The sequence below is a fragment of the Propithecus coquereli genome, unplaced genomic scaffold (genome assembly GCF_000956105.1).
Source record: "Propithecus coquereli isolate 6110/MARCELLA unplaced genomic scaffold, Pcoq_1.0 Scaffold651, whole genome shotgun sequence".
Lineage (NCBI taxonomy): Eukaryota > Metazoa > Chordata > Mammalia > Primates > Indriidae > Propithecus > Propithecus coquereli.
This window is the reverse complement of record NW_012152519.1, coordinates 672,402-700,040: the sequence shown is the minus strand read 5'-3', so window position 1 is coordinate 700,040 and position 27,639 is coordinate 672,402. Positions and strand designations below refer to the sequence as shown.

General features: G+C 59.9%; 1 protein-coding gene across 1 annotated transcript in view; it reads left to right on the top strand.

Annotated features, from left to right (window-relative positions):
* The window catches only part of AJAP1 (adherens junctions associated protein 1), a 118,158-nt gene that overhangs the window by 37,792 nt on the left and 52,727 nt on the right, over nucleotides 1–27,639 (top strand). Inside the window, exon 2 of the mRNA XM_012660087.1 lies at nucleotides 15,940–16,733. Coding sequence (XP_012515541.1) covers nucleotides 15,940–16,733 — 794 coding nt within the window. The remainder of the gene's footprint in view (nucleotides 1–15,939; nucleotides 16,734–27,639) is intronic.

Below are 27,639 nucleotides of genomic sequence, written 5' to 3'. Positions count from 1 at the left end.
TGCTCCGCTGGCCAGGTCCCCAGGAAGCGCCTGCCTCTGTCACACTCAACACAGGCGAGGGATGGGAAGGATCCATTGGGATGAAGAGAAAACTGGCTCCGCACTGGTCTCTGAGGGGTCCTGGGGGAGCGCTGGGACCCGCCCCAGGTGGACCTGTCCACTCGAGGCTGGCAGTGGAGCTCCCCACCACATGCCTTGCTCAGAGCCGTCCTGACCCCAGTGGGGCCTTCTGAGTGGACCCCACCAATCAAGCCTCAGCATTCTCTTCACTCTCCCGCCCTCCTCTCCCCAGTGAACTCCCACCTGGCATTGAAGACCCATTGCCTCCTCCAGGCAGCCTTCTAGGCTTGCCCACACAGAGCCGAATCTACCCCAGGCCCCCCTCTGGGTCTTGTCAGCTAAAATGCCTATTCCCAATACATTCATTCATTCATTCTTCCACCCATGTGCTCCCTGGATGGTCACGAGCCAGGTCTTGTGCCACGTGCTGGGATTGGAAAGCAAAGGGACAGTGCTCATTTCTAGAACATTCTCATTGCTTCATTAAGTGGTTATTGAATAACTGGATAAAAATAAAATTTGATAGCATAGTTAACATTCCTATTACAGAGTAATAATATTAAATAAGAATCAAGCTCCTTAAATACCTACCCTGGCTGCGCTTCACAGTTTTCTGGGAGCTGCCTCTCCCTCGCCGCAGCCCTGGCAGGTGGCAGGGCTGGTTCCTCTCCCATTTTATGGGGGACTGAGAAAGCTCAGAGAAGCCCCCGTAAAGGCCCCCCAAGTGGGGAGGTGCCATGAGCAGCTTAGTGACCAGGGCCGTGTGCTGGGCGGAGTTGCAGCCGTGGCCAGGGGACATCGGGGCAGGTGCTGATGCGGATGGACTCTGGGCTTCAGAGAGGGAAACCCCACGGAGGGCTTCCTGGAGGTGTTGGGGGGGGAGCTGGAGGACGCCTGGGGTGGGGCAGGGAGGGCTTCCTGTAGGTGGTGGTGAGGGGTAGGGGCAGGAGGATGTGGGGTAGTGGGGGAGGGCTCCCTAGGCAAGACTGGGGGTCCCCGCCTTCCTTGGAGACACCAGAGCCCACCTCCACCCGCCTGTGAAGTGGCCCTTCCTTCCCCAGGGGGGCCGACCGCGCCTGCACTGGGCGTCAAGGGTCAGAGAGACAGAGTTGCCGACGCACGTCGCAAATGATGCGGGCCTGTCGGAGTCCGCTTTGTGCCGTTTCCGCTAGACCGGAATGCCCGAGACTGCGCGAGTGATAAAGGACAGAGAGCCGCTGCTCACAGTTCCGGGGCGGGAAGCCCGCCGGGCGAGGGGCCGACACCGGGGCCTGCTTGCCGCGTCATCCCGTGGCGGAAGTGGGGGGCGAGAGAGCGTGTGAGAGACAGGAGGGAGGGGCTGAGCTCAGGCTTCTGTGGGAACCCGCTCCCAGACAAGGCATTGGCACCCGTGGGGGCCTCAGGCCCTCTTAGCGGTCCCGCCTCTCCGCACTGTCGCATCGGGGATTACGGCTCTCACAGGGGATCTTTGGGGGACACGGGGGAAATGGAGCCTGGGCCCCTGAGACGGGCGGGGCTGGGCTCAGCCCAGGTGAACCTGCGGGGAGAGCTCCCCCGCCCGGGCCTGCAGGGCACGTCCCGGGAACTGCTCCTTCTGTCCCCTGTGGAGCATGGGGTGACCAGCCAGGCTCAGGACACGCCCTCAGCTCAGTGTCCTCCTCTGCCGGGCGGGCTGGTCCGTCTAGTGGCTGAACCACAGCGGGCAGCTTCCGAGCCCGCCCATCCTCTCCACGGGCACAGCGAGTGCTGTCTCCTCCCTGACAGATGAGGGAACAGGCTCAGAGAGGGCGAGTGACCTCGCTCGTTCATTGATCCTCCCAACGTGTGTTCGTGGGGCCCCTGTGCCCGGGGCTGTTCTGCTCCTCGGGGCACCTGGTCGGGAGGTCGGCACCATCCCTGCTCACCTGGAGTGTCACCTCCAGAGATGTGTGCAGACCCCAAGCAGGTGGAGGGATGGCCAACCGCGAACAGTGTCGGGACGGTAAGCGGTTGGACTGTCGCGGAGATGAGCTCCTGTTCCGGCCAAGGCTGGGCGTGCAGGAGGGGCAGGGTGGGCGCCAGCGTCGCCACAGGGTGTGCTACACAGCCGGGGCCCCAGACTAGGCGGCCCAGGCAGGGGCCAGGCGGGGACCTTCAGGTCTGGGGGCTGAGAACCTTGGCGGTGAAGGGAGGCGCTGAGCAGGGCGCAGGCCTTGGTCCACGTGAACCAGCATCGCTGGGGGACCCGAGTGGACGAGGGACGGACGGGGGAAGAGCAGTGGGAGCCGCCTGGGGCAGGCAGGACGGCTCGGAAAAGGGGCTGGGAGGGGTGGATGGACCCAAGGTTCTCAATGGGGCACTTTGGTCCCCAGGGGCCGTATGGCAGCTCAGGCACCAGGTTTGGTTGTTGCAACCCAGGGGAGGGTCTATGGGCAGTTTGCGGAGTCAGGGATGTTGCCAAACATGCCGCAGGGCACAGGACGGCCCCCCGGAGAGTGACGCAGTTGCTGTGGGAGGGACAGAGGGATGTGGATGGGGCCTGTGAGTGGGTGTTTGGGGAGGAAGGAGGGACAGGCTGCAGGTATCGGCTGTGCTACCTGGTGAACTGTGGTGACATCTGGTACCCAGGGGGTGCGCCGTGTGGAAGTGGCCGAGGGTCTCGTGGGGGCCGGGTTGAGGGTCTGCCGTGAGCTCACTGCGAGAGTCTGCAGGCCTGGGCTGGCCAGGCGAGGCTGGACCCGTGGGGCGAGGTCACACCTGTGAGTGGTCCCTGCAGGTACGAAGCCTGCAGCCACGGCACTCCAAAGGGAGGTGAGGATGGAGGACTGGACCGTCCAGGCGGGATCTGAGCGGGGCAGCGGGAGAGAGGGAGCCTGGTCTCTGCTCGACGCTGTGACAGACACCGCAGGCGCGCTGGTTTACAGAACAGACCTTCATCATCTCCCCGTCCTGGGGGCTGCAAGTCCGAGATCAAGGTGTGGCGGTGCTGGTCTCTCCCTCCCGAGGCCTCTCTCCTGGGCTTATAGACACTGTCCCTCCCTGTGTCCCCGCTTGGCCATCCCTCCCTGTGTGTGTGTCCTGATCTCCTCTTCTCACGAGGACACCAGTCTTATCGGCTTAGGGCCTACCTGAGTGACCTCATTCTGACTTAATTACCTGTGTAAAGACCCTCTCTCCAAGTACAGTCACATTCTGAGGCCCCGGGGGTAGGGCTCTGACTGATGAATTTGGGGGTTCACAGCTCAGCCTGTACCAGAGCCTCGGGAGACAGGAGGCTGGCCCGGGGAAGGACGTTGCTTGCTGACAAGACAGTGAGCAGCTGCTCTCCGATCTCTGGTTCTGGGGGCTCACCAGTGACCCCACTGCCATCTGTGCCCGGGGGGAGCTTTCTAGGTAATCGAGTCAAACCCTCTCCTGAGTGGAGAATTCGGTGCCTGGAGCCCAGCTGCTCTTGGAAGTAACCTGCAGGTGAGCCGGGGTGGCCCCTGCACAGCAGCCGGAGCCTGAGGCAGGGGTGTTCCGGGGCGGGGGGAGGGGAGGCCTCCCTGGGCTGGGCAGTGCTGCCCTGGTCAGTGGGGAACCTCGGCCTTCCCAGGACACAGTATTTCTTCTCCTTTGAGTCATAGCTGCTGCCCAGACACCCCAGGGCTCCCTGGAAATGGTATTCGCATCCCAGACATTCCAGCGAGAATTCTTGTGACACCTCCTTCTCAGGAACAGGTCGGGTTGGGATGATCTCATCAGAAGAGCTAGGAGTTCCAGCCCCAGGGGAGCTCCTGCTCCTGGGCCGCCTGCTGGCCCCGCTCTGCTGTGCTCCTTTGGGAAGAACCTCCCCGACCTACTGCATCTCATCCCCACGCCAGCCGGCAGCCGTCACGGCGGCTTCGTGCCAGCGGTGTCTGCCCTGGATGCTCCACTTAGACACCCAGGAGACACCACATGCTTGAGGGGGTGGCCAGGGTGGTAGGAGGACTGGGAAAGGCGCAGCTGGGGACTAGTGTGTGCACGTGCACGTGTGTGCGTGCTTCTTCTGTGTGTGCTTCCATGTGCACGTGTGTCTCCATGTGTGCACGTGCCTTTCTGTGTGTACATGTGTATTTTTGCATGTGCACATGTGTCTCTGTATGTGCTTTCTCCAGGTGCATGTGTGGTATGCCTGTGTGCATGCATTCTATGTGTGCATCTGTTACTGTGTTAGCATGTATGCGCATGTGTGTATGTGTGTCATGTACTTTATGTGTGTGCACCTATGACTGTTTATGTGCACCTGTGCTCTGTGTGTGCATATGTGACTGTGTTAGTTTGCGTGTGCGTGTGTGTGCATTGGGGCACATGTGACCTGCATGTGGGAGGGCAGCGCAGGGTTAGACTGGGCCTGGGTCCCTGCGGCATGGAGCTGGCAGTGGGGTGAGGTAGAAACCACAAGGAAAGCCCCCCGGGCACCGTGCAGCATTCGCTTGGTGTTCTCTGTCGGTGGTGAGTTCTCTGTCGTGGTTTGTGTTAGGACAGTGGCTGGGAAACCTCTGATGGTGGTTCCAGCGGTGACGTCTGCCTCAGGACAGCTCCTCCCAGGCCCGTTCTGCCTGCGTGGCTGTGGCTGGCCCCGCTCCGCACCAGCGTGGGGTGTCAGGTGGGCGGGCAGGAGGAGATCCTGCGGATGGCACCCTGTGACGCAGCTGAGCCTCACTTCTTTTCATTTCCTCTCCCGATGGGGAAACAGGGACTTTGTGTAGCTGGAGACGGGACAGAATCACGACCCACGTGCGGCGCTGGGCTGACCTCACGTGCTCTGGCTGCCCAGCTGTCTCCCACTCACGGTTGTCTTGTTCCCCAGCATGGACGTGGGATGTTACACAAGCCACCCAGAGGCTAGAGGGACATGCTGCCCTGACAGCCCCTGGCCCCCGAGAGCCTCGGGGCTGTGCGGTTCTCAGGAGCAGCAGCCTTCAGCTTTACAGCCCTGGGCTCCCTGCAGAGGCCTCCTTTATACTTGGGTGTGAAGGGCTGAGGACCACCATGGCCTGGAGAAGGCACTTGAGGACTTCTGGCCCCACCTGCCTGTGGCCATGTGAGGGCCGGCCTGTCATCCCTGCCGAAATCCAGTGACCACAGACTCAGAATGACCTTCCAGGTCCCTGGCCCTCTCCCCACCCGTGGCGGGCTGCAGGCCCCTCCCCTATCGCCCGTCCTCTGCATGATGGCCAAACCCGCCCCTGCCTCCCAGGGCGTCCGGCGCCACCCGGTACACACTTCGCTCACTCCAGCCTCTTTACGACACCCGTTCCTGACCGTGGCTCAGAGCGCGTAACTCCGGATTCCGTCTGCCTCCCCGTGTGCCCTGATACATGAGAACCCGTGATGTGTTAGCCGCACGGAGCCATCCCAGCCGTTACCCCGGGAAGGAAGCTCCGCCCCAGATTGTCCTACAGGATGGTCTGAGGTTTCTCTGGAGGTCACAGGAGCGGCCTGGGCAGGTTTGCAGAGAGCTCAGCGTCCCAATCTTGGCCACTGCCCTGCTACCCCTCCCTGGTGTGGTGGGGCACACGGCTGCCCTGGTGGCATCGCCTCCTGTGGGCAGAGTCCGGAACCTCCTTCTCATTCCTACGCAGCGTAGCCGGGTGCTTCACTGAGAGCCCTGCCGGGTCTCGTCATCACCACACACACCCGGCGCCTGGGAGAGGAGACTGGCTGGGCCCCAGGCCTGTGGTTATTGGGTTCCGTGTGGTGCCAGGCCCTCCGCCCGAGCCCCTGAACCCGGGCATTTTCCCGACCAGCTCTGCTCCTGGCCCCACCCCCCACCCCCATCAGTTCTTTTCCTGTCTCTGCAAATCCTAGAAACCCACGGAACAGCCACGCGCCTGTCCCGAGAGGCCGCTCCCATCCTCCTCGGTTGGCTTAAAAAGGGCCTGGCGTGCGTGCCAGGTTTCGTAAATACCAACATAACAATCGCAGCAAAACCGAAATAGATATTTCCTGTGAAGACAGAGGGGCTGCAGCGACCTGACATTTATTCCCTCAGTTCCCTTCCCGGGGACAAGACTCCCAGTGACGAGCTGTGATGCTGTCACCAGGAAGCCGCGCAGGTGACACTGGAACGTTCTCTCTGAGGAGCGCGTGCTGCCCGATGTCGGGGACCACACAGTCCTGCGCACATGACCCTCGCAGGACGCGTCCCTCCTCGAGCGAGCTTCTCCCTGGGGCTGGGTATTTACCTCCCTGAGCGTCACCCTCTTTCGGCTGTGTTTTTAAGAGACTTCCTTCCAGAAAAAGACACAGCTACTATTTTTGTGTTTTTCCTTCTTCTGCAAGATGAGAGTAAATGCCAGCTCTTCTCCCAGGGTTGCCGTGAGAACGGCATGAGACAACCGCTGCGGAACGCACAGCGCGGAGCCTGGCAGGCGGCTCCGGCTCAGTCCGTGTGGGTATTATTTTAGTACCCGCCGCCTTTGCTGTCCACGCGCCCTCCTCTCCGGGTGGCGTTCCACAGTTAGATGTGCATTCCTGTGTCTTCGTGTGAGCGCCTGGAACTTTCCCCTGAGCACCTTCCTGGCCTGGCCGCCCTGGCCGAGGGCCTCCAAGTTCCAGAAGGGGCTGCGTCACGTGGCGCCAGGGCTGCTGTGTGTTACAGTTGTGTATCCGGCGGGTTCCCCCGTTCCGCCGCCTGCTTTGCTGTTAAGGGTCCCCTGTCACTGGGCCTGCCTGTAGTACCCCTCTCTGCCGCCGCCCTGTCCTGTGTCTCCTGCGAGAAATGGACGTAAAGGGAGATTAAACCAGGTCTGAGTGAGGAACAGGGGCGCTCTCAGCCCTGGACGCACCTGGGAGGCTCCAGGCCTCGCACCCAGAGACACTGCTGAGCGGGCCTGCGCGGGGCCTGGGTCTCAGCCACCTGCGGACTCCCTCATGCCCCCACCCCTGGCATTCTCAGGTGAGGCTGAGCTGAGAAGCTCTGCCGACATGTGCAGGATTGACCTTGGCATCCCAGAGCCCTTCCGAGCATCCTTGCTCCGAGCTGACGTCCAGGGGCCGCGGGCGCCAGACAGCAGGTTCCAGCACAGCCCTGCTTCACGCCTGGCTTTGCTGAGTCTGCTCCTCTGCTTCAAGGGATATGAGGAGGCGTCAGCCCCGGGATGGGCCGACTCGTGTTGGGGGGCCCCTGTCGGGGACCTTTGTCTCCGCCTCCAGGGAAAGCGTAGGAGGCAGCCCTAGGTACCTGGATGGCAGGCCTGCAGGTGAGCTGGGCGGCTGCTGCTCCCGTCCTGGGCACTGCCCGGAGAGACCACAGACATGACATGGGGTGTGGGAGGGACAGCACTGGGCCTCGGGGACCTGGGGGCCCCGTGGGCAGCTGCTGCAGGACGGCCTCCCCATCCCGCTGCACAGGGATTGCACAGGGAGCCTGGTGGCAGCAGTGGGGGCTCAGCTGTAGACGCAGAGCCGGGCTCCCCACTCCCAGGGACTGAGAACACTGCCGCCCCTGTCCTGCCCACCCACTGCTTGTCACCACTTCACTCCTCCGGAATGCTCGCGGGCACGTTGCCCAGGCAACCAGAACGCCAGCGCCGTTGCTATCCTTCAGTCTCCTCCAAGTACCTGCGAAGGCTGTCGAGCATCAGCCCCCGGCCCGGAGTTGCTGCAGACCCCCTGCCTCGGGGCTGCTGGGAAGGGGGGACCCCTGGGCCTGACTGGCGGCTGGGAATGGAGCAGGGGGGTCCTGGGTGATCCCTGCATGCGCTCATGAAGAGCCAGGCTTAAAGCATGCGCTGTGCAGTCCCCAGGACACCCCTGCTGTGTGGGGGCCTGTGTTCACCCAGGTTTACAGGTGGGGAAACTGAGGCATAGATCGGGGATGAGGCATCTGCACTGTAGGATGTTCTATAGCATCCTTGGCCTCCGTCACTAAATGCCAGTAGTAACCCAGAATGGTGACAATCGAATGTGTCTCTAGACTTGCTACATGTCCCCTGCGGGGGCAAAACGATCCCCGGATGAGACCAGGGATGGACCTGACTGGCCCCCGGGACCACGGGATGCCACGTGTCAGGGTCTTCTGCCGGAAGACGGAGCAACTCGCCAGGCCGCCGTGCCTCTGGGTGCCGTGTGGGTGGGGCAGCACCTGCCGGGGCACGGCCGTCGTGCACAGCGTCCAGGACTGGAGTCACTGCAGTTTCAGGTTACAGAAATTTTTGCTTTTGAGCTAGTTTTTCTAATATATCCGTGTTCCCACAGGCGCGAGATTGTTGGGGCCTAGTTCCTGAGCACGGGGATCTTAGGTCCCCCCAGTCCTAGACTCGGAGTCCAGATCTGAGGCCAGCGCGCTGTGACCCGAGCCAGGCCGCCCCACCTGTGGGCTCAGGTCAGCGTTATCTGGGTTGGGGATGGGATCGCGAAGCTTCCCGGGTCTTGATCTTGGAGCAGGAGCGAGCCCCACTCTCCTCAGGGAGGGGCGTTGGGAGGATCCCAGGTCCCTGGGGCTGATCCCCTGCGCTGGGCCAGGAGAGCGGCCAGAGACTCTGTGATGGGGTTTGGAAAGCCTTCCTGTGGTTACGGAGGACTCTGTCCCACCCGGACGCGTCATCCCCGTCCCGCTGCCTCTCCGCCGGTCAGATCCCGCATGTGCGTCTGGCGTGCTCGGGCCACTAAAGATGGAAACCTTCTAGGCAACCTGGAGCTCCCTTCCTGAAAGGGGGGATGTTTTTAATCACATTAAATCAAGGCATAGAGCACGGAGCGGCTGTGACAGGACAGCACGATGACATCAGGCTGGGAATGCCGTTAAGGTGAATCATGGCTTACGGTGTTTTCATTAGGGAAATTGAACCAGTGCTGCTTTCCAGAGGAAAGTGTGTCCTTCCTGAGCCAAGGCTGGGGTCCGAGACTGGGAGACGGTTGTGTCCCCGAGTGGGGGTGGGGGGTGGCCTCTGCCCTGACATCCAGGGGGAAGCTGCCTGCGCCTTCTTGGTGGTGCTAGGGGCCGGGGGTCTTGGGGTGAGCTCGCTCCTGCTGGGGAGCCAGGCCTTTGTGGGAAGAGGAGAGAAATGGAAGTGGTCAGCGTTGGGCGGTGGCCTTGCTCCCAAGGCCAGAAGTGGCAGGGACCTCGGAGCGACGTGGGATCGGAGGAGACCTGGGGGTCGTGAGGCCACTTCCGCACCAGGCACCAAGATCTTGCCTCCCACCTAACGACACGTTTCTCTTCCTGGTGAAACACGTGTTTTGTCAGCGGCAGATCAGATGGTGAGAAAAGGGCCCAACGTGCTTGAGGTTTGACTCACCCCAAGTCAGGGGTTGGGTGTGGCTGCCAGCGTCCCCATGGAAGGCTGGCCACTGGCTCCGTCGGTCCCTAGGTCTGTGCGCCTTGGTCTCGTGTCTTTGCAAGGAGTGGAATGCGCTGTCTCGTTCCGGGAGAAGGCGGATCTGAACCTGCCTGAGAACAAGTCTCCAGGGCTCTGCCCAGCTCCCCGGGAGGCATCTGGGTGGCACAGGCTCTCTGCCCCGAGGACGAGTGCGGCAGCCTCGGGGCCCTTCTGGGGCAGGGGACTCAGGCTTCCCCCAACCCCTGCGGCCAGCTCCCTGTGTGTTTCCCAAAGCCCGGGAGCATTTGGAACATGGACGGTAGGTTTTGAGGAAAGGAAAAATAGTGTCCTTGTTCCCAACCATCTCCTCGGACCAGCCCGCCCCACCTCTCCTGCCTTTTCTGGGTGTCAGACTGGAGAGTTCCAAAGGGTTAGAGGAAAACCGACCCCCCCACCCCCACCACCAAAAGTATGCTTTGTGCTTAGCGACCTGCTTCCGAAGATTAGCATGTGGCAAAGGGCCGCGATGGCCTTTCCGGCAAGGACACCTGGCCAGTGCTCCTCCTCCGGCTGAGAACAGGTGCCCTGGGTAGGAGGCCACGAGAAGGGCGCGTCCCCTCTGGGGTCTTCCTCCAAAACACATAACCCTGGTCTACCCATGAGAAAACGTTCTACTAATCCCTAAGGTGCATCCTGCAGACTCCCTGACCAGTGCTCAGAGCCATTGGGGTGACCAACAGCAAGGGAAGTCTGAGACCTGTCACAGTCCAGAGGAGGTTAAGGAGACGTGGCAGCTCAATGTCGTGTGGTGTCCTGGACAGGATCCGGTGACAGAAAAAGGATATTAAGTGAAAACGGCGAAAATCCCAGTCAAGTGTGTGGTGTAGTGAACAGTAATGCACCGTGACAAGTGTACCGTGGTGACTCGAGATGTAACGTCTGGGGACACTGGGAAGAGAGTGCCCAGGAACTCTCTGTGCTCTTTGGCAGTGTTTTGGGTAAATCTTCAACTATTCTAAAACAAGTTTATTGAAGCACCGGCGGAAGTGGGGTGGGAGTCAGGAAGTGTCTGGACGCGGGGTCGTGTCGGGGTGGGGGGTAGACCCCACAGAGGCTTCCTGGGTGAGGCCTGGGCCCCCAGCGAGGCAACGTCCACCTCGGGGCCGGTGGGGTTTCCACAAAAGAAGGACTCGCAAGAAGCCAGGGTGCCGCTGTCCCAGAACAAATGTGTGCGTGTCTGTTCCACCTGCTTCCTTGGAATCGTTTCTAGCTGTGCCGTGTGAATTATTGATCACAGAAGCATAGGTTTTCTTAGAAGGGGAGGAGGGGAGGAGGGGGACTCCGGGCCCACCTGCTCCAGCCATCTCGTACAAATGATGGGAAAACTGGGGCTTGCAGAGTGGAAGCTACAAGCCCGTGCTCGGCTGACCCTACCAATGGCGGTGGCATTCCCCAGGGCCCCAGAGCCAGGAGCAGACATGGGGAGCAGGGTGTCTCTGTGGCAGGACTGGGGTGGGCTGGCCATCTGTGGGACAGCTCCAAGGTCCCATCCCATCCCGCAGATTCCGGGTGGCCCCCGGGCCGCACAATCCCCAGGCTCTGGCCCACCTGCCGCTCACTCTGGGAAGGCAGCCGCCGGCGGCTTCCAGGTCGCCGACACCCCATGCGCCCAGCTGGGGGAAGGTGCGACTTCAGGCAGAAGAGATGTCTTTGTTCCCTTAACTGACAGTGATTTTCTTCTGCGAAGAAAATACACAGAAGGTAGCGAATTGAATCTCAATTCACTGAATCTTATTAAACTGTTCTTGGGGAAAAAAAGATTTCAATAAAAATTTAGAAGGAAGAGAAGCAAGAAAGCTGCAAACTAGAAAATAAAGTGAGACGCCGCAGCGGGTCCCTGTTTGGAAGCAGCTGGGTGGGGGGTGGCTGAGGAGTTCGTTCCTCCCTGACGGTCGTGGGCAGGAGGCTGCCCAGCGGGAGCCGTCCCACCTGTCCTGGCGGGGTGTGCATGTGCGTCGCCAGGCGCTCCAGCAGCGGCCGAGTCTCGCTCCCGGGGAGTCCCAGTGAGGACCAGCCTGACAAGTCCCCACCGCAGCGCACCTGCCGCTCGGAGGGGCCGGCTCTGCCAGGACCGGGGTCCCTGCACCCGCGTCCGCCCCCGGTACCCTGCCCTCATCCCCGTCTCCAGCCCTTGCCCTGGGATTTTTACGGAGATAGACTTCACACACCTTAAAATTCGCCTTTTGAAAGTGTACAGTTTGTGGCTTTAGTACATTCATGGAGTGGCGCAGCCGCTGCCGCTGTCCAGGGAGCAACCCCAGCATTTAAAGCAGCAACTCCGGTGACCCCACACCCTTCCCAGCCCCCCGTCATCTGTCTGCCTCTGTGGATTCACCGCGCAGAGCGTTTCATAGAAATGGAAGCAGACAACACGCAGCCTTCGCTTTCGCCTCCTGCGACGCTTCCGGGGGCCTCCCCAGGGCGCGCATCAGCACGTCCCTCCTTTGCGCGGCTAAATGACATTCCGTTGTGCAGCTATGCAAATTCGGTTTATCTTCCGTTGGTCGGTAGACACTTGGGTTTTTCCATTTTTGGCAACTGTGAGTGATGCCGCTGTGGACGTTCACGCACAGGATTTCCGGGGACCGGTGTTCGCCCCGGGAGCGGGAGTGGCAGGGGCTCGGTGTCCTGTGTGTAAGATTCTGGGAAGTTGCCGAACTGTTTCCACGGCGGCATTCCGTTCCGCCTTCCCCCCGGTGGTGCAGGAGGGTCCCATCTCCCCACATCCTTGCCAACGCGTGCGATGGGCCGTCTGTTTGTTTGTAGCTCTCCTCGTGCACGTGAAGTCGGCAGTATGTTCTTAAGGGGCCCGTGGATACCCCAGAGTTTTGGGGGAGCTGGTGCCCCCTCTACCCACACCGTGGCCTGGCCCGCTGGTGCGTGTGTTGCATGACAGTCGTGACGGCTTTCGGCGTCCTCCTGCGGGACCCTCCTCCCGCGGATGGTGGGGTCATCTGCCGCCGTGGTGAATGGCTGATGGTACCGTGGTTGCCTTCCTGGGGTGAGGCCCTCCCAGAACCTCTTAATCTTGAGATGAGAGCGGCCCTGTGCTGAGCAGGGCCAGTGAGGAGAGTGTTCCTGATGCCGCCTGGTTTCAGAGCCAGCCCCAGGGATGAGGAGACAGGGCCTTCGTTGCTGCTCATGGGGTCCTTGGAAATGTGGCCAAGTCCTCCTTGGGCCAAGACGTAGCCTCTCACCAGGAAGTCCCCAAGAGCGTCTCGGGACCACAAGGTTCCAGGGAGCACACGCAGGCTGGTGGGCCTGGTGGCAGGCCACGGAACCCAGTCCAGCCTCCCCATGGGGGGGCCATCCCTGTTCCCCGCCCCCGCATTTCCTCTGTCCTGGCTGGTCCACCTGTCCTCTGTTCCCTTCTCTGAACAAATCAATCACTTTAAAAAGGAAGAAGCTGGACTTGAAGAGGAAAAACAGATTGACCTCCCCCTGCCTCTGTTGCAGTTGGTTGGTTTTTCTGCATAACAGCTGGGTGTCTCGGAAATGAGGGGGTTTCTATAGTAACCAATTACAGCCATGATTGGTGAAAAATCACAGACATATCCTGTGTGTGGAGTTATGCTGGGGAGGCAGGCACAGGCTTAGGTGCTGTAATTTTAATTTCCTGGGGCAATATTTCTCCAAGCGCTGATGGCAGGCAGGTTTGCTTGTCATTGCTTTTGATACAGCCTGCCCCGTGATACCTGCTGGGGCCTGGTGGTACCTGCTGGGGCCCGGTGGTACCTGCTAGGGCCTGGTGGCGCCTGGTGGGGCCTGCTGGGGTCTGCTCGGGCCTGCTGGGATCTGGTAGGGACTGGTGGGGCTTAGCAAGGCATGGTGGTACCTGGTTGTACCTAGGGGGGCCTGCTGGGGCCTGCTATGGCCTTCTGGGATCTGGTAGTGCCTGGTGGTGCTTGGTGGTACCTGCTGGGGCCTGCTGGGATCTGGTAGGGACTGGTGGGGCTTAGCAAGGCATGGTGGTACCTGGTTGTACCTAGGGGGGCCTGCTGGGGCCTGCTATGGCCTTCTGGGATCTGGTGGGGCCTGGTGGTACCTGGCTGTACCTGGGGGGGCCTGGTGGGGCCTGCTAGGGCCTTCTGGGATTTGGTAGTGCCTGGTGGTGCTTGGTGGTACCTGCTGGGGCCTGCTGGGATCTGGTAGGGACTGGTGGGGCTTAGCAAGGCATGGTGGTACCTGGTTGTACCTAGGGGGGTCTGCTGGGGCCTGCTATGGCCTTCTGGGATCTGGTGGTGCCTGGTGGTACCTGGTGGTACCTGGTTGTACCTAGTAGGGCCTGGTGGTACCTGGTGGTACCTGGTGGGGCCTAGTGGGACCTGCTGGGGCCTGCTGTTGGGTGAGGCCCTGTACCTGCTCAGAGAAGCATCTCATCCCCCTGGGGGCCAGCCTTCTGCCCAGATGTGCAGGCAGTGGGAGAAGCAGAGGCTGTAACCGGTTCCCACCCACACTGGCCACCTGCAGCGGCGGAGGCGAGCCCTCGGTGTGTGTATGGGGAGCTTCACACTGACCTACTTTCCTCCACGTGGGGACGGCGGCCCTGGTCCTGGCTACTTGTGCGGAGAAACTGCACACCGGCAGAAATGCCGCGGAAGCATTAGCTTGATGAGCAGCTCCTAATTTCTGCAGCGAAGCATTTTCATTCTGATTAAGAACTGGGGCCTTTTTATTTGTGGATTGGTCCTTTTTGGTAATTAGTGCTCATTAGCAAGAGTTTCTCTCAGCGTCCTGACGACCCAAGGGACCAACTTTTCCTGAGTTTCGGTGAGAGTCGGCCCGAGTGTCAGGGCTGAAGGACGAGGAGTGTGTGTGCGGGATGCACACTCACATAGATGCTCTCACACGCGGACCCACGGGCACAGACGCCCTGACACGTGTGGACACGCAGCTGCACTCACACGCACGTGGGCACACTCCCCACCGGTGCACTCCCACCTCTCCTGTGCACCCAGGGCACACGGGCACGCTGGCGTCTGCTCGCAGACGGCCTCTCACGGCATGGGCACGCTCACGCGCATGTGCCCGTCTTCACACCCCCACGCAGTGGCACGCTCACACACTGGCACACGGGTGCACTCACACCTGCACACTCACTGGACACACACACTGACTTGCACATGCTCAGACGGACACACCCGCGCTGTGTCACACACACACCAACACTCATACATGCACACTTGTGCATGCCCCTATGCACACGCTAGCACACGCTTGGGCCCTCCCTTGCGCACACTCACAGTGACACACACGCACCGATTCATTCCTTTTTAAAGTCACGTGATGCCTCATAAAGAAAAACCACCCAGCTTGTTTTCCAGGCCTGGTTCGGGCAGCTGTCAGGCTGGTGGCTCAGTGCACGGAACACCCTCCCCCACCCACCCGCCACTCTCATTAAAGTTTTCGGATTCATTTTAACTTTCAGACGTGAGGTTGGTGATGAGAAGTGACTTTGAACGACACCGATAATCAGTCCTCAATTATCTGCGCTGGGGGAAGAGGGAACGTGGGCCCGCAGCCTCCGGGCCCTTCCGCGTGGCTCCCGCTGTGCTCTGGGTTCTCGCGTGAGAGTCGAGTGTCCCCCAGTCCGGAGACAGCTCCGGGCCCAGTGACGGTGCCTCCCCGTGGGACTGGGTGGCTCTGGCTCCCCTGCAGCTCTGCCTCCTGGCCGGGTTCTGCCGGGTTTGCTCCTCCACCCTCCCGGCAGGCGGATGAGAGGGCTGCAGAGGGCACCTGCACGGAGGGTGAATGGGGGAGCGGAAATGTCACCAGAAGAAGCACTTCAGCGTCAATAAACTTCCAGCTTATCCACAGCAGATCTCATTTCCCGGGTGAGGTCCGGAGGAGGCCAGAAATAAGCAGCTTTCCACGTGCAGCATTTAAAGCGACACTCCTGCTTTCAAACACGCACATTCAGCGCGCTGCGTGGGGGGAGGGAAGCCTGTGGTGTCTGCGCCGTGATGTGCTCGGCAGGTGTAGGTGCCCAGGAGGTGCCCACGGGCTGTGTCCCAGGTGTTGTCTGACAGGTTGGGTCGCACTGAGAGTCTGGGGCCTCTGTCCCTCCCAGGCCGCAGGAGCGTGGACGTGAGGGAAAGCGCCTGGCCCTGGGGTCTGAGGTGGGGCTGGTCCCGTCCTGCTGTTGTTTCCCCTTGAGTCCTCCTGGGCCTCCTTTGTGTTATGGACAAGGACGGGGGGACAGGGGTGGTCTTCTAAAGTTGTATTGTCAGGGCTGACCCTGGGGCATTGGGAGATTCAGTCTCCGTCCCGTGGATGGGCTGCTGGGTCACCAGGCGGCTCTGTGCACAGCCTGTTCCTGGGCCCTGGGGTGCCAGGAGCCCCCCTGCCGCACACACGCCGCTGGCGGCACGCTCTCAAGATGCTGACGGGAAAGCCGCACGTGAGTCAGCCTGCGAAGGCAGCGGGTGGGGTGTTCGGTTTCCCTTTTGCAGTCGGCGTGAGCTCTGTGTGCAGTGTCCTCGTGGCGGGTGGAGACATGGCCCGGGCCCAGCCCCCGCCTCCCTCTGACCGTCTTCTCTCCTCCCTGCAGCTCCATGTCCCCCCCCTGGCCGGGCTGCTGCCTCGGAAGCCATGCTTGGATACTTATAGCCATGTTCCAGCTCGCCGTGGATTTCCCCGCCTGTGAGGCCCTGGGCCCAGGCCCCGAGTTCCGGCTCCTGCCGCGCCCGTCGCACCGGCCGCCCCGGTTGTGGAGTTTTAAGAGCGGACAGCCAGCGCGGGCCCCGGCCCCCGTGTGGAGCCCCCGGCCGCCCCGCATGGAGCGGATTCACGGGCAAATGCAGACTCCTCGGGCCAAACGGGCCCACAAGCCCAGGGACCAGGTGGCCGGGCTCGTGCCCAAAGGGGGGCTCTCCAAGCCCCCAGCTGCGGCCAAATCCAGCCCTTCCCTGGCCTCCCCCTCCTCGTCCTCACCCCCTGTGGCCGGCGGGGCCACGGAACAGCAGGCCCTGCTGCGGAGGAGCAGGAGGCACCTGCGGGGGGATGGTCTCAGCAGCTTTGACTTCAGAGGCGGCCGGCCCACGACGGAGGCCGAGTTCATCGCCTGGGGGCCCACGGGGGACGAGGAGGGCCTGGAGTCCAACACGTTTCCGGGCATTTACGGCCCCACCACGGTCTCTATCTTACAAACGCGGAAGACAACTGTGGCCGCCACCACCACCACCACCACGGCCACCCCAACGACGCTGCAGACTAAGGGGCTCACCGAGTCCCTGGACCCCCGGAAAAGGATCCCGGTCGGGGTTAGCACAACAGAGCCTTCCACCAGTCCCAGCGGCGATGGGCAGAGCATCAAGCCCCCACGGATCCTGGGGGAGACCTCAGGTACGGCCACCTCTTTTCTGGTTGGAGTCTGCTTGGGGTTGGGGGCTGGGGGCCTGGCTGGGGGGATGCCGAGATGTTCTAGGGGTGACACTGCATATGGAAGCCCGGAGCGAAACGGGGCGTTATGTGTGCGTGAAGTTGCACGCGCGTGTGTACTGTGTACTGGCAAGCACAGGTGTGCCCGACGGGGAAGAGCTTCCCTTAGTGTCCACGTAGAAGTGGACGCCGTACCCACCGTTGGGGACCAGCTGAGTCCCCGCAGACACAGAGCCATGTCTTCTGGAGCTGTGGAACTTCATCTGCTGGGACGGCCCAGGAGTAAGATGTGGGCACGTCTCATGGTGGAGATGACGGGCCCTGGGGGGGTCACCAAAACCCTCGGGGGTGTGGGCCCTATGGGGCGTGCCTGCCAGCTTGGCCTTGGTCAGGATTAGGAATGGCCTTAAATAGCAGAAAAGACTGAGGCTGGGTAAAAGGAGGAACTTCCAATGGTGTTAACTGAAGCTTCGCACACAGTGACTCAGGTGGCAGAGTTCTCTTCCCTGGGGCCAGCTTAGGAGGGCGTTTGGAGGCTGGAGAGTTTTCTGCTGCTATATTCTAGCTGCATGTGGACAGCCACAGGTCTTTGGCTTTGAAATATTTCCTTCCGTGTAGTTTTGTTTTTCTTTTTCCTCCTGTACCTGTCCTCCAACCCTTAGAAATCTCCCAAGCCAGAGCTTGTCCCTGCACTGGTCGCCTGCACCGGCGTGGCCCGGGCATCATCGTAGGGCTGGTGGGAGAGCTCAGAGCCCCAGACCCGGGCTGTTCTCACCCAGCTCCGGCCTCCTCTGCCTCTGTGAACAGGCCATGGCCTGACGCCCCAGGGTGACGCGGCAGTTCACGACTCCGAGCTGTGCGTGCACATCCTAGACAAACAGTGATCTTGGCTAACTTTGTAAAACAGGAGGCCAACGCCAGGCATCCGCACAAAAGGGGCGGGCACGCTGCCGTCTCCTCACACCTGCTCGTCCGCCCCCTCGCGGTGTGGGCTCCTACGGGCCCCACACGGCCTCTTTGGGCTAAAGGGGGAGGAAGGGAACTGCTCTTCAGAGGTCACCTGCGGCACGGCTGGCGCAGCGTCCCCGCCCTCTCTGTCTCACCTTGGGCAGGACGGCAGTGCTCAGTGGTTGGACAGCTATTCATGGGTTGGGCGGCTTTTGTCCTTCACGGGATAGCTGGTGACCTACTTCCTTCCTTCACCTGGATGAGAGAACCTGCAGTTTTTATTCTGAGCTCCTCTTCCCTCGAGAGCAACATGTCTATGAAAGCACAATCGAGCTTCATGCCGATGCCCGGCAGGGGGCTGGGAGCTTGGGAGCACCCTGGCGAATGTTCCAGAGGCCCTGCCTAGGTGGCCTCCCCTGCAGCCTGCATCGGGAATCTGCAGAGCCCCGGGCCACAGTTCCTCATCCCGTGTAGGACCCTGCGAGCAGCTTCAAAGCATCGTCTTTACCTCGGTAAACTCACAAGCCATCGTGCCATCCTCTCACTTAACTGCCACCTCCTCTGTGTACGTCCCTGACGCTGTAGACATGGATGAGGAAGCAAGTTCCCATTTATTCCAAATTACATTTGTTATTGCTAAAGTTAAACGCCCGGGACAGCATTATAAGGCTTAGCAAATGAATTCACAGTACATTGCATGCCGCTAATCCAACTCGACAGATGCTTATCTTGGAAAAGATTTATGGTTCTCCATGATATAATCTGGTGCTAGATTAATTTGTTTAGCAAAACAAATTTAAGAGGAGAAAAATATGGATGTTTGTTTCTAATGCAAAGAAGTATTAATTCTTGAAAGTGACGCTGGTCTGCAGAGGAGGGGAGGAGGCAGTTCACAGTGGCCCTCAGCCTCCAGGCCAGGCAAGGGGAAGGGAGGAAATGCCGAGATGACTCTTCCCACGGGGTCTGTCATAGCCCAGCTGGTACCAGCTGCAGAAGTGAATGACTCAAGCAGAAGCAATTCAAGTTTGACACTGGGAAGAACTGGCTACTGATGCAGGAGGTGAGCTGTTTGCTCAGGCTACTGAGGACAGGCTGTATATCTCCTTATCTGGAGCTCCTTCTTAGATGGAAGGGTGGGGTAGGGCAGGAAAACTGAACTGGATGGAAAAGGTGGTGGAGCAGAGGGCTGGATTCCCCCAAATCCCTTTGCCTCAGCAATCATCAGATATAACCTGCTCCCCAACTCTCTGTTCAGTGTGACCACTACTCACACTTCTCAGACACTGAAGGCAGCGCGAGTGGTCTTGGGGATCCCAGAGCTGCAGTTTGGGAAGCCAGGCATTGCTGTGGTCAGCAGCGCCTGCCTCAAGGCTGAGGATGTGGCAGAGAATCTGGGCTCTACTGCATGTCGCCATGTGACCCTGGGAAAGGTCTCTTGGTTCCCTTTGCTTCACCAGCAAAATTGAAGCTCAGAACTATTTCTCCTAAACAGTTGCTGTGGGATTCAGTGGATCAACACTAAGCATAAAATAAAGTGCCTGACGCCTAAGAATCCTCCATACACGTCAGTTGTTTTTATACCCAGCAAGAGTGGCTCTGGAAAGGGCTGGCAGTGTCGAAGGCAGAACAGACCACCAGGGACTTGGGGGTCTTTTCAACTCAGACACACTCAGCTTTGCCCACTCACTGCTGGGGCCACCCCAGAATTTGGAATTGGAAATTTAGAAAGTGATACAAAGCATTCATTAAATCAGTTCTGCTGTCCAAAGAGAGATCTTTGGAATCATATTTTGGGATGTGTGAATTTTATTTTTGCTTCTGTCGAGAAATGTTTAGAAGGGACATGTTACATTTTCCTGTTTGTCCGTAGTACAGACATTGATGGACACAGAAAGGACAGGTGTCTGGTGATTTGGGGCACTCGGATTTCTCTGGAACTAACGTTACATGGAATAGCTGCTGGAATGGTCAAAGGGGCCTCTCTCAGGAATCACCCTGCAGGTGAAGTAGTTGGGAAGTCTCCCTGAGTTGTAGGGTAGTGGTTCAGAGTCCCACTGCCTGCCTTCACATTCCCGGCTTCAGCTCGTAATAGCCATGTAAACTTGGCCAACTTGCTTGTTGTCTCTGTGCCTCGGTGGGAATGTAGAGCTCACCACCTCATAATGTTGTTGTGAAGATTAGATGAGACTGTGTGTGTGAAGTACTTGGTCCCTGGCACGTAGTAGTTTCTCAGTGTGTGCTTGCTGCTGTTAATGGGATTGTGATGATGATGATGATGGTAATGATGTGATGCTGATGATGGAGAATTTGGTGATGGTGATGATGGTGATGATGGTGATGGTAATGATGTGATGCTGATGATGGGGAATTTGGTGATGGTGATGATGGTGATGGTGATGATGGTGGTGGTGACGATGGTCATGATGATGATGATGATGGTGATGGTGATGATGGTGATAATGGTGAATTTGGTGGTGAGAGTGATGATGACCATGGTGAAGATGATGACATCATAGCCATCATATGGCTAACATTGTGCTTATTTGCTGCCACCAGCTTTGCTGCTTCATTGAGGGGTCATTCGATGGGATCATTTGATGGAGTCCTGAGACCCGCCCCTGGCCTTTTGCTCTGTGCAGGGGTGTAGATGGCACTAGCCAGGAATGGCTCGGGTGGAAAATCACCTGGCGCAGGTTCACGGAGGCGTTGAGATCCAGCCCCACAGGCATGCTGGCAGAAGGTGACCGTCCGATGGGGCAGAAGTTCGCTTGAGGTCGGGAGAGGAGGGCTCCCTCCCGCGCGGCTCCGTCCTCCCGTGACAGCTCTCTTGCTGGTCAGGTTCTGAATCTGGAATCAGAGTCTGCTGGGAGCAAAACAAAAAGTCATTGAGCTTTTATCTTAAAACTTACAAAGCAAACGTGGGGAATTCAAGCCAGCTGAGTTAGGTTACTGAATACGCCCACTGTGGGAGTGCCTGGGCGTGGGTGCTTGGCCTGCAGTTAGTGCGTGGTGAGGGGTTCCCAACCTCACGTTCTTAGACCCTGCCTGCCGGCACCGGCTTGAGGCTCCCCGGCCTGCCAGAGGGAGCTGGCACTGTCCAAGCTGTGTGCATTCCTTCTCTCAGAAGGCACAGCAGCCAGGAGGGGCCAAAGCCCAGTAGGTCCCCACCACCATTCAAGGTTTGTTCCCATTCAGTTGATCACGTCTCTGTGACATCCAGCACCTCAAGGATGAGATGGTTCAGATGTCATCCAAGTCCTGCCTGGAAATTTTTACATTGGAATTCACTCATGCATTTCCAAGGATGATTTCCAAGTTGCTTTGTCCTTGTCACCAGTGGGGAGGGGAAAGGGAGGCCTTCAGTGTCCTTTAGGTATGTCCCTCTGTAAGCACAAGGGACAAGCTGGTGTCGTTTTCTCTGCACCACGATGGTCAGCTGACCTCAGCAGCCGTGCAGGCCAGCCAACCTCAGAGGCAAGTCTCGCAATGATGAAACATTTTCTAAATACCAGAATCGGAGTGGAAGGAATGAGAAGCAGATGTAACCGGGAGAGACGTGCTCCTTTCCCTTCTGTTTAGAGCCGCGGTGGCGGTTAAAATGCTGAGCCCCTTTTAATTAAGTTGCTGGGTGTTTGCTGCCAGGGAAGTGGATGTGTCCTTAATTTAAAGATATTTGAAGCAAATGACTTCGAAAGTTTTGAGTGGCTTAATTGGGATGGAAGCAGCAAAGAGCAAATGAGTATCTGGTGCTCTGTGAAATGTCCTAAACTTCGTAGACGGCCAGGCCGGTGCTGAGGGTCTTCATCGTGACTTTCTGAGTGGAGCAGGCACAGAACATCCTGGAGCTATGGTTTTCGGTGGTGACCCGCGCCAGGCTGTTCCGCAGCTCTCTGGGCCCGTGCACCCTTGAGATCACCCCCCTGCTTTTGCTGAGCACAGTTGTGTTCGCACCGAATGGGTAAATGAGCTCTGACTCATCAAAGCCTTGCTGGCGACGACTGTATCGCGGGCCTCCTTGTACTTGCCTCTCGCCGTGCTCCTTGCTGCACTACCGTGTGCATCTCTCGCCTCTCTGCTCCCCCGGGGCCCCATTCTTCCACTAAGAGCTCGTTAGGGATGGGGAAGGTTCTTTAATTCTTACAGAACCATGTGCCTATCCTAAGGCACTTTCTACCTGGGAGCTGCTCAGCTCACCCTCCCCGGCTGTCTCCCCTCCCAGGCCCTGGAGAGCTGCCTCCCTTGCCGCCCCGTGTGGGAGTTTGCAGCAGGAGGAGGCCTCAGTGGACCCCCGAAGCCTGGAAACCCATCTCCTTTAAGGGGCCAGGCGGGATCACTGACTCTCTGTGTGCCAGGGAGTTGCACAAAACACGCCCCTGTAGAATCTGTCTTTGCTTACGGCGCGTGTTTCACTACATACGGGATTGATAACAGACTCCTGTGATGTATGATGGATTGAATTTATCATTTTCATCCACTCACAGGGGAGTGATTCGAGCATTGAGATTAAATATTAGACAAAATACCATTTTTAGAATTTTTATTTGACTGTGTTAAGAGGACTCGTCTTAGGATTTCTGGCTTCTTGATCAATTATTTGATGAACCATCAAGTCTGTGCTGAGTTTATATTAAACGTCATACCTTGGGGTAGGGGAGGGGCGAGGAGCTGGAAGGCGTGGCCCCTCCCCCTCTTCCCTCTTTTTAAGGAGTTTAAAAATCTGTTTGGGAAAGCGAGACCGGTAAGGACACATCCTTGGCAGGAGAGAAATGACAGGTAAGGACGGTAGAGGAAATGTCACCAAGATAGCTTCAGCAGTCGCCCAGTTATTACTCTGGCCACATAGATTGGGGAGGCGTGTAGGTGGGCAGGGCCAGGCCAGGTTCTTGGCTGAGTCTTGACAGATGAGGGGGCGGCAGCCCAACCGTGGGGGAGGCCTGGGCTGTGGGGGGAGCCAGGCCGGGCGGCAGCCCCCCCCAGACTCAGTCTCCCGGCCTCTGGAGCAGATGTTGGATGAGACTCTGGAAGCGTTGCCTCCAGCTCTGAATCGCCCTAAGAGTAGGCGAGGCCCCAAGTTCCTTCTGCCAACAGCTGGAGCGATGGCCTCAGAGACTCCCCCCGCCTTGGCAGCAGTGAGGGAAGAGGCTGCCCCGTCAGGGAGGACCAGGCAGGGAGCTCAGTGGTGTGTGCACAGGCAGGCTCTGGGGCCACACGCAGCAGGTGACCGTGGGCTGGATTTTAGAGTTGCCATTGGGGGTCACGAGTTGCCCTTTCTCCTGGTTGAACCTTCTCCCCGTGCCCTGCCCAGGAGTGGCCTGCGTCACGATGCTTAGCTTGACAGGGTCCCATGTGCGTGCTCCTTGCAGAAGAAGCATCATCCTCATCTTCGGAGCAGGTAAGTTCTGAGTGACACTTGAGGGCTTCCCAGCTGGCCGCTGACGCCCAGTTGCACAGACTCGGCCAGACTGCGGGGTGGTGGCCCCGCCCTGGCTGAGATCGGATGAGGCCTTGGCTGCCATCGCACCCGCGGAGTCCTTAGCTCTGAGTGAAATTGGGAATCTGTGAAATTGGGAATTAATTTGTCTCTCTTGAGGCCATTCTGAGACTCGACCGTGTCAGCCCAGGTGGGAAGCCAGCACCACAGTGACCACTCAGGCAACACGGACGGAGTCAGACGGCCCGTGGGACACACGTGAATCCACCCGGCCTGCGGCCGTGCTGGCGAAACTGAGTGGCACATGCGATGGGAAATGCTACTTGTTTTCTGTCGCCTTTAATATCCGCCCTGGAGTCAATTGGGATGTGTGGCTGCCCGCCGGTGCTATTCTGTCCCCGGTGTGCCCTTTCCCTGCCGTGGAAGGCCTCGGCGCTCACGGTAGCAGTGGTTGGACCTACCCCAGGATGGCACCGGCCAACCCAGCATGCGCCACCAGGTCCACATCCCCCCAGGCGTGGCTTGTGTGAGCGCCACCCCCTTGTGTGAGCGGGCGTGAGGATGGGGCTGGAGAGGGGGCTGGAGCAGCCAGACCCCACGTCCTGCTTCCCCGCGAGGGGACAGGCTTGCCTGCTGTGACTGTCCCTGCACAGCTCACCTCCCTTCACGGAGCCGGAACAGCACTTCCCAATTTGCAGGCGCAGGAGCACGTGAGTGCACAAGTGTGTCCAAGACCGAGTCACTTTCCATGACTCCAGCGGGGATCTGTGGGGCTCGGGGACCCTCCCACCACACAGCTCTGCTGCCTGGAGCACTGGGACACCGGCGTGTGCGGCCTCCATCCAAGAGGAAGTAGATTCCCTCCTTCACTCGGAAGTACTTGGTCCATGTGTCAGGGCCAGTGACCAAAGGAACGTCCTTGTCCTCGTGGCCCTCCTGGAAGCTCTGGCGGGCCTGTTCATCAGCAGAGCCGCGGCAGGGTGGGTGCAAGAGTCGGAGCCCCCCCCCACCCCGTGTGATTTCGGAGCCACACCCTCTCCAGGAAGGCCGGCAGCTCGCGCTGTCATGTCCCGGGACCAAGGCAGAGCCCCTGAGAACCACACCTGGGTCCCCGTTACTTCCTCCCACCTCCACCAGGAGAAAACCAGCGTCGTCTAAGGCAGGGACGCAGGAGGGAAGGCCGGGTGGATGGGGGTGGCTGAGGAGTGTCGGGTTGGGTGCGCATGGCCCAGGGAGGAGAGAGAAAGGCCAGAGCTGTGCTGGCCTGAGTTCGTGGTGGGTGTTGGTGATGCCCCTTCTCATGCTGTCAGTGCCCCGTCCACGGAAAACATCACCTACCACACCCGTGGTTTTACAGCTCAGTGTGGTGTCCTCCCTGTGATGCAGAGAACTGCAAAGGAGCGCGATTCGGGATCAGACGCTGTGTGTGTGCACGGAGCCCCCAAGCCCGTCTCTACTGACTGGGTGATGAGGCGACCAAAGCCTCACCCCTCTGTGTGGTGACACCAGGACTGTGTCGGCCACACCAGCTGGGACAGGTGACTTTCCGAAATTGTGAACAACTCTCAGTGATGTTGGGGACAAAAATAACGCAACCTTCTTTTGACTTGCGTGGAAATCAAATCATTATCAGGAACTTCAGTGCTCATTAAAACCATGGAGAGAACCCCCCGGGTCCTCAGTGGAGCAGAGGAGCCCCCAGGCCGGGGCGTGGAGGGTGGCTGGACTGTGCAGCTGGATGGGGAAGTCCAGAGGGCAGAGGCCACCATGGTCTGTGGCCTGTCCCGTGCACGGCAGGGCATGCAGCGCCTCGGCCCTGGTCAATGAATGTTAGTCACTATGACAGCCAAATGTGTCCCCCACAGTGCTAAATGCCCCCAGCCTCCCACGAATTTCTGATCTAGTCCTGGACATTCCAGTGGTGACCTTTCACCCAGGATGAGCCCTGTCCTGCGCACCGGCAGGTGTCCTGTGTAGCAAAGGGTGCACAGCCTTCATCTGTGTGTGAGTGTCCCGGGGCTGTCGTAACAAATCACCACAGTCTGGGTGGCTGGAAACAGGTGAATTTATTCTTTCACAGTCTGGAGGCCAGAGGTCTGCAGTTGCGGTATCACCAGGGCCACACTCTCTGGAGGCCTTTGTCCACGTCTCTTCCAGCTCTGGGGCCCAAGCCTCCTTGGCTAGTGGCCGCATCACCCAGTCTGTGCCTTCGTCTTCACGTGGTCTCCTCCCTGTGTCCCTGTGTCTGTCTCATAAGGACGCTTGTCATTGGATTTAGGACCCACCTGGATGACCCAGGACAACCTCATGTGGAGATCCTCGATCACATCTGCAGACACCCTTTGCCTGAACAAGGTCACGCCCACAGGTCTGGGGTTAAAACATGGACATACGTGTTTGAGGGCCCCACCCAGCCACTGCCATCAGAAGGGCTTTGGTCAGCTGTGGCGGAACCGTGCTGCTGGCGTGGGGAGGCCGGAGTTTGCTCCTGCGGAGAGTGTGCTCCTCCTTCATCCCGCCCGTGCTGCTTGGCCGGAGGGAGCAGGCCTGGGAGGACGTCGGCCCACTGTCCACGCCCCCGGGGCAGAGCTGCGCAGAGGCTCAGGCCTGGGGCTTGGAGAAAACGGAGCTTCCCCTTGTGCTATTGCAGACCAGGTCGAGTGTCCCAAACAGGTCAAGGTGTTTGACCTCTCGCTGGCTGGCTTTGTCCCTCGTAGACGCCATCACTCATTTCCTGACTCGTCACTGAGCACCTGCCGTGTTCCGCTCGCTGCACTCACAGCACAGGGCAGACGAGACACACAGGCCCCTGCCCGGCCTCCCTGCCGGGCCGCAGGCAGACCCCTGCCAGCGACAGGAGAAAGGCAGGTCCTGACACGTGGGAGCGGGATGCGAGGGGAGGGGGTGTCCTGAGAGCTGGCCGCGGCGAACCTGGAGGAGGAGGCCAAGGGAGGAGGGTGGGGGAGGGAAGGCAGAGGGACAGCTTGGAGGGCTGCAGGGAACTGGGGGCCCAGGTCAGAGAGTTGAGCTGGGGAGGCCCTGGCAGGCGTGGGGACAGCGTGAGGGTTTCGGAGCGTATCGTAAGCGCGATGCTGTCACGGCGTGTGCAGCGGAGGGACATGGTCTGGTGGCTGCTCCGGAAGTACCTGGCTGCCCTGGCGGACGTCGCGGGAGAGTCGGGAGGCGCCGGGGCTGCACGGGAGGTGATGACGCCTGTGGAGACCGGCTCACACGGGCAGATTCCCTGTGAAGGGAGCGCTGGCCAGACTTACGGAGGAATCAGAGGTGGGAATCAGGGAAAGAGAACAATCTAGAAGGTCTCCTGAGGTTTTGGTCTGAACACCTCTTGTGTTTGATGGAAAGTGCTCCCTGTGACTGGGCTGGGAAGGCTTGGTGGGCGCAGACTGGCAGGGACCGTCGGTGGCACCCTTTCCTGGACATCGAACCTGCCCCATGGGCTGTGCGAGGGGAGGTCTGTGGGGACCCAGGGGCTTGTGAGTCTGCGGCTCGGGGGCTGGTCCAGCCGCTGGGCACACGGATGGCCCCGAAGGTCATGGAGCTGGTGGGGACGAGCTGGACGTGTGGACAGGGTGGGAGGAGGACGAAGGGACAGTCTGGGGCAGCAGGGACGGTGGCTAGGAGGGGAACGGGAGGGCGGCATGGGAGGAAAAAGCCTGTCCCTGGTGGGGGGTCCCCGCGTCAGAGCTCCTGGGGGCTGGGGAGGGGAGACCACTTTGGTCAAGGCACAGGTGCTGGAGCATCGGTGAGGGGGAGCACTGTGGGGTGGAAGGAGGGAGGAGGGAGGTGGGAGCTGAGCCAGTCGACACAGTGCGCGGCCCGAGCGTTTTGAGGGGCTTTGCTGTGCGGGGCCCGGGGAGGGGGAAACCGCAGTCAGAGGACTCCGGCGGAGGGGGAGGGTTTGGACTGTTTCATTTGGCCATTTTTTTTGATAGCGCATAATGGAGCACGTCTGCCTGCCAATGTGAGTGACCCGGCAGGGCAGGGAAGGGGATGGGGGGGGATGTTGCGAAACCGAGTCCTTGGGAAGAGGAGAATCGGCCCTGATGCTTGCGTGGGGGGCTGGCGCCTGCGTGGGGGGCCCACACCTGCCCTGGGGTGACGCCTGCGCGGCAGCGCGGCGAGTGGGGCTTGCTGGAGCGAGGTCAGGAGGCCTTCCCGGCAGCCCGGTCTCGGAATCCTGTGCTTCACCCCGAGGGCCGGGGCTCTCCCCGTGTTACCTGTGAGGCTCTGCAGTAGCTGCAGGGAAGTCCGTGTGAGCGGCGCGGAAGGCGGGGTGCGGGGAGCAGGTGCACACGGAGGAGGCCGCGTTGGAGGGACGTGGGCCCCTGCACGGGAGCAGTCGGAGCCACGGGGCCGGTGGGGCTGACTGGGGGGTGGGGGCGCCCTTGAGTGTGGCCTGGCTGGAGGGGGAGCTGCCATGTGGGGCAAGCGTGGGGCCTCTGGGTGCAGCGAGGCTGGCGTGGGGAGAGC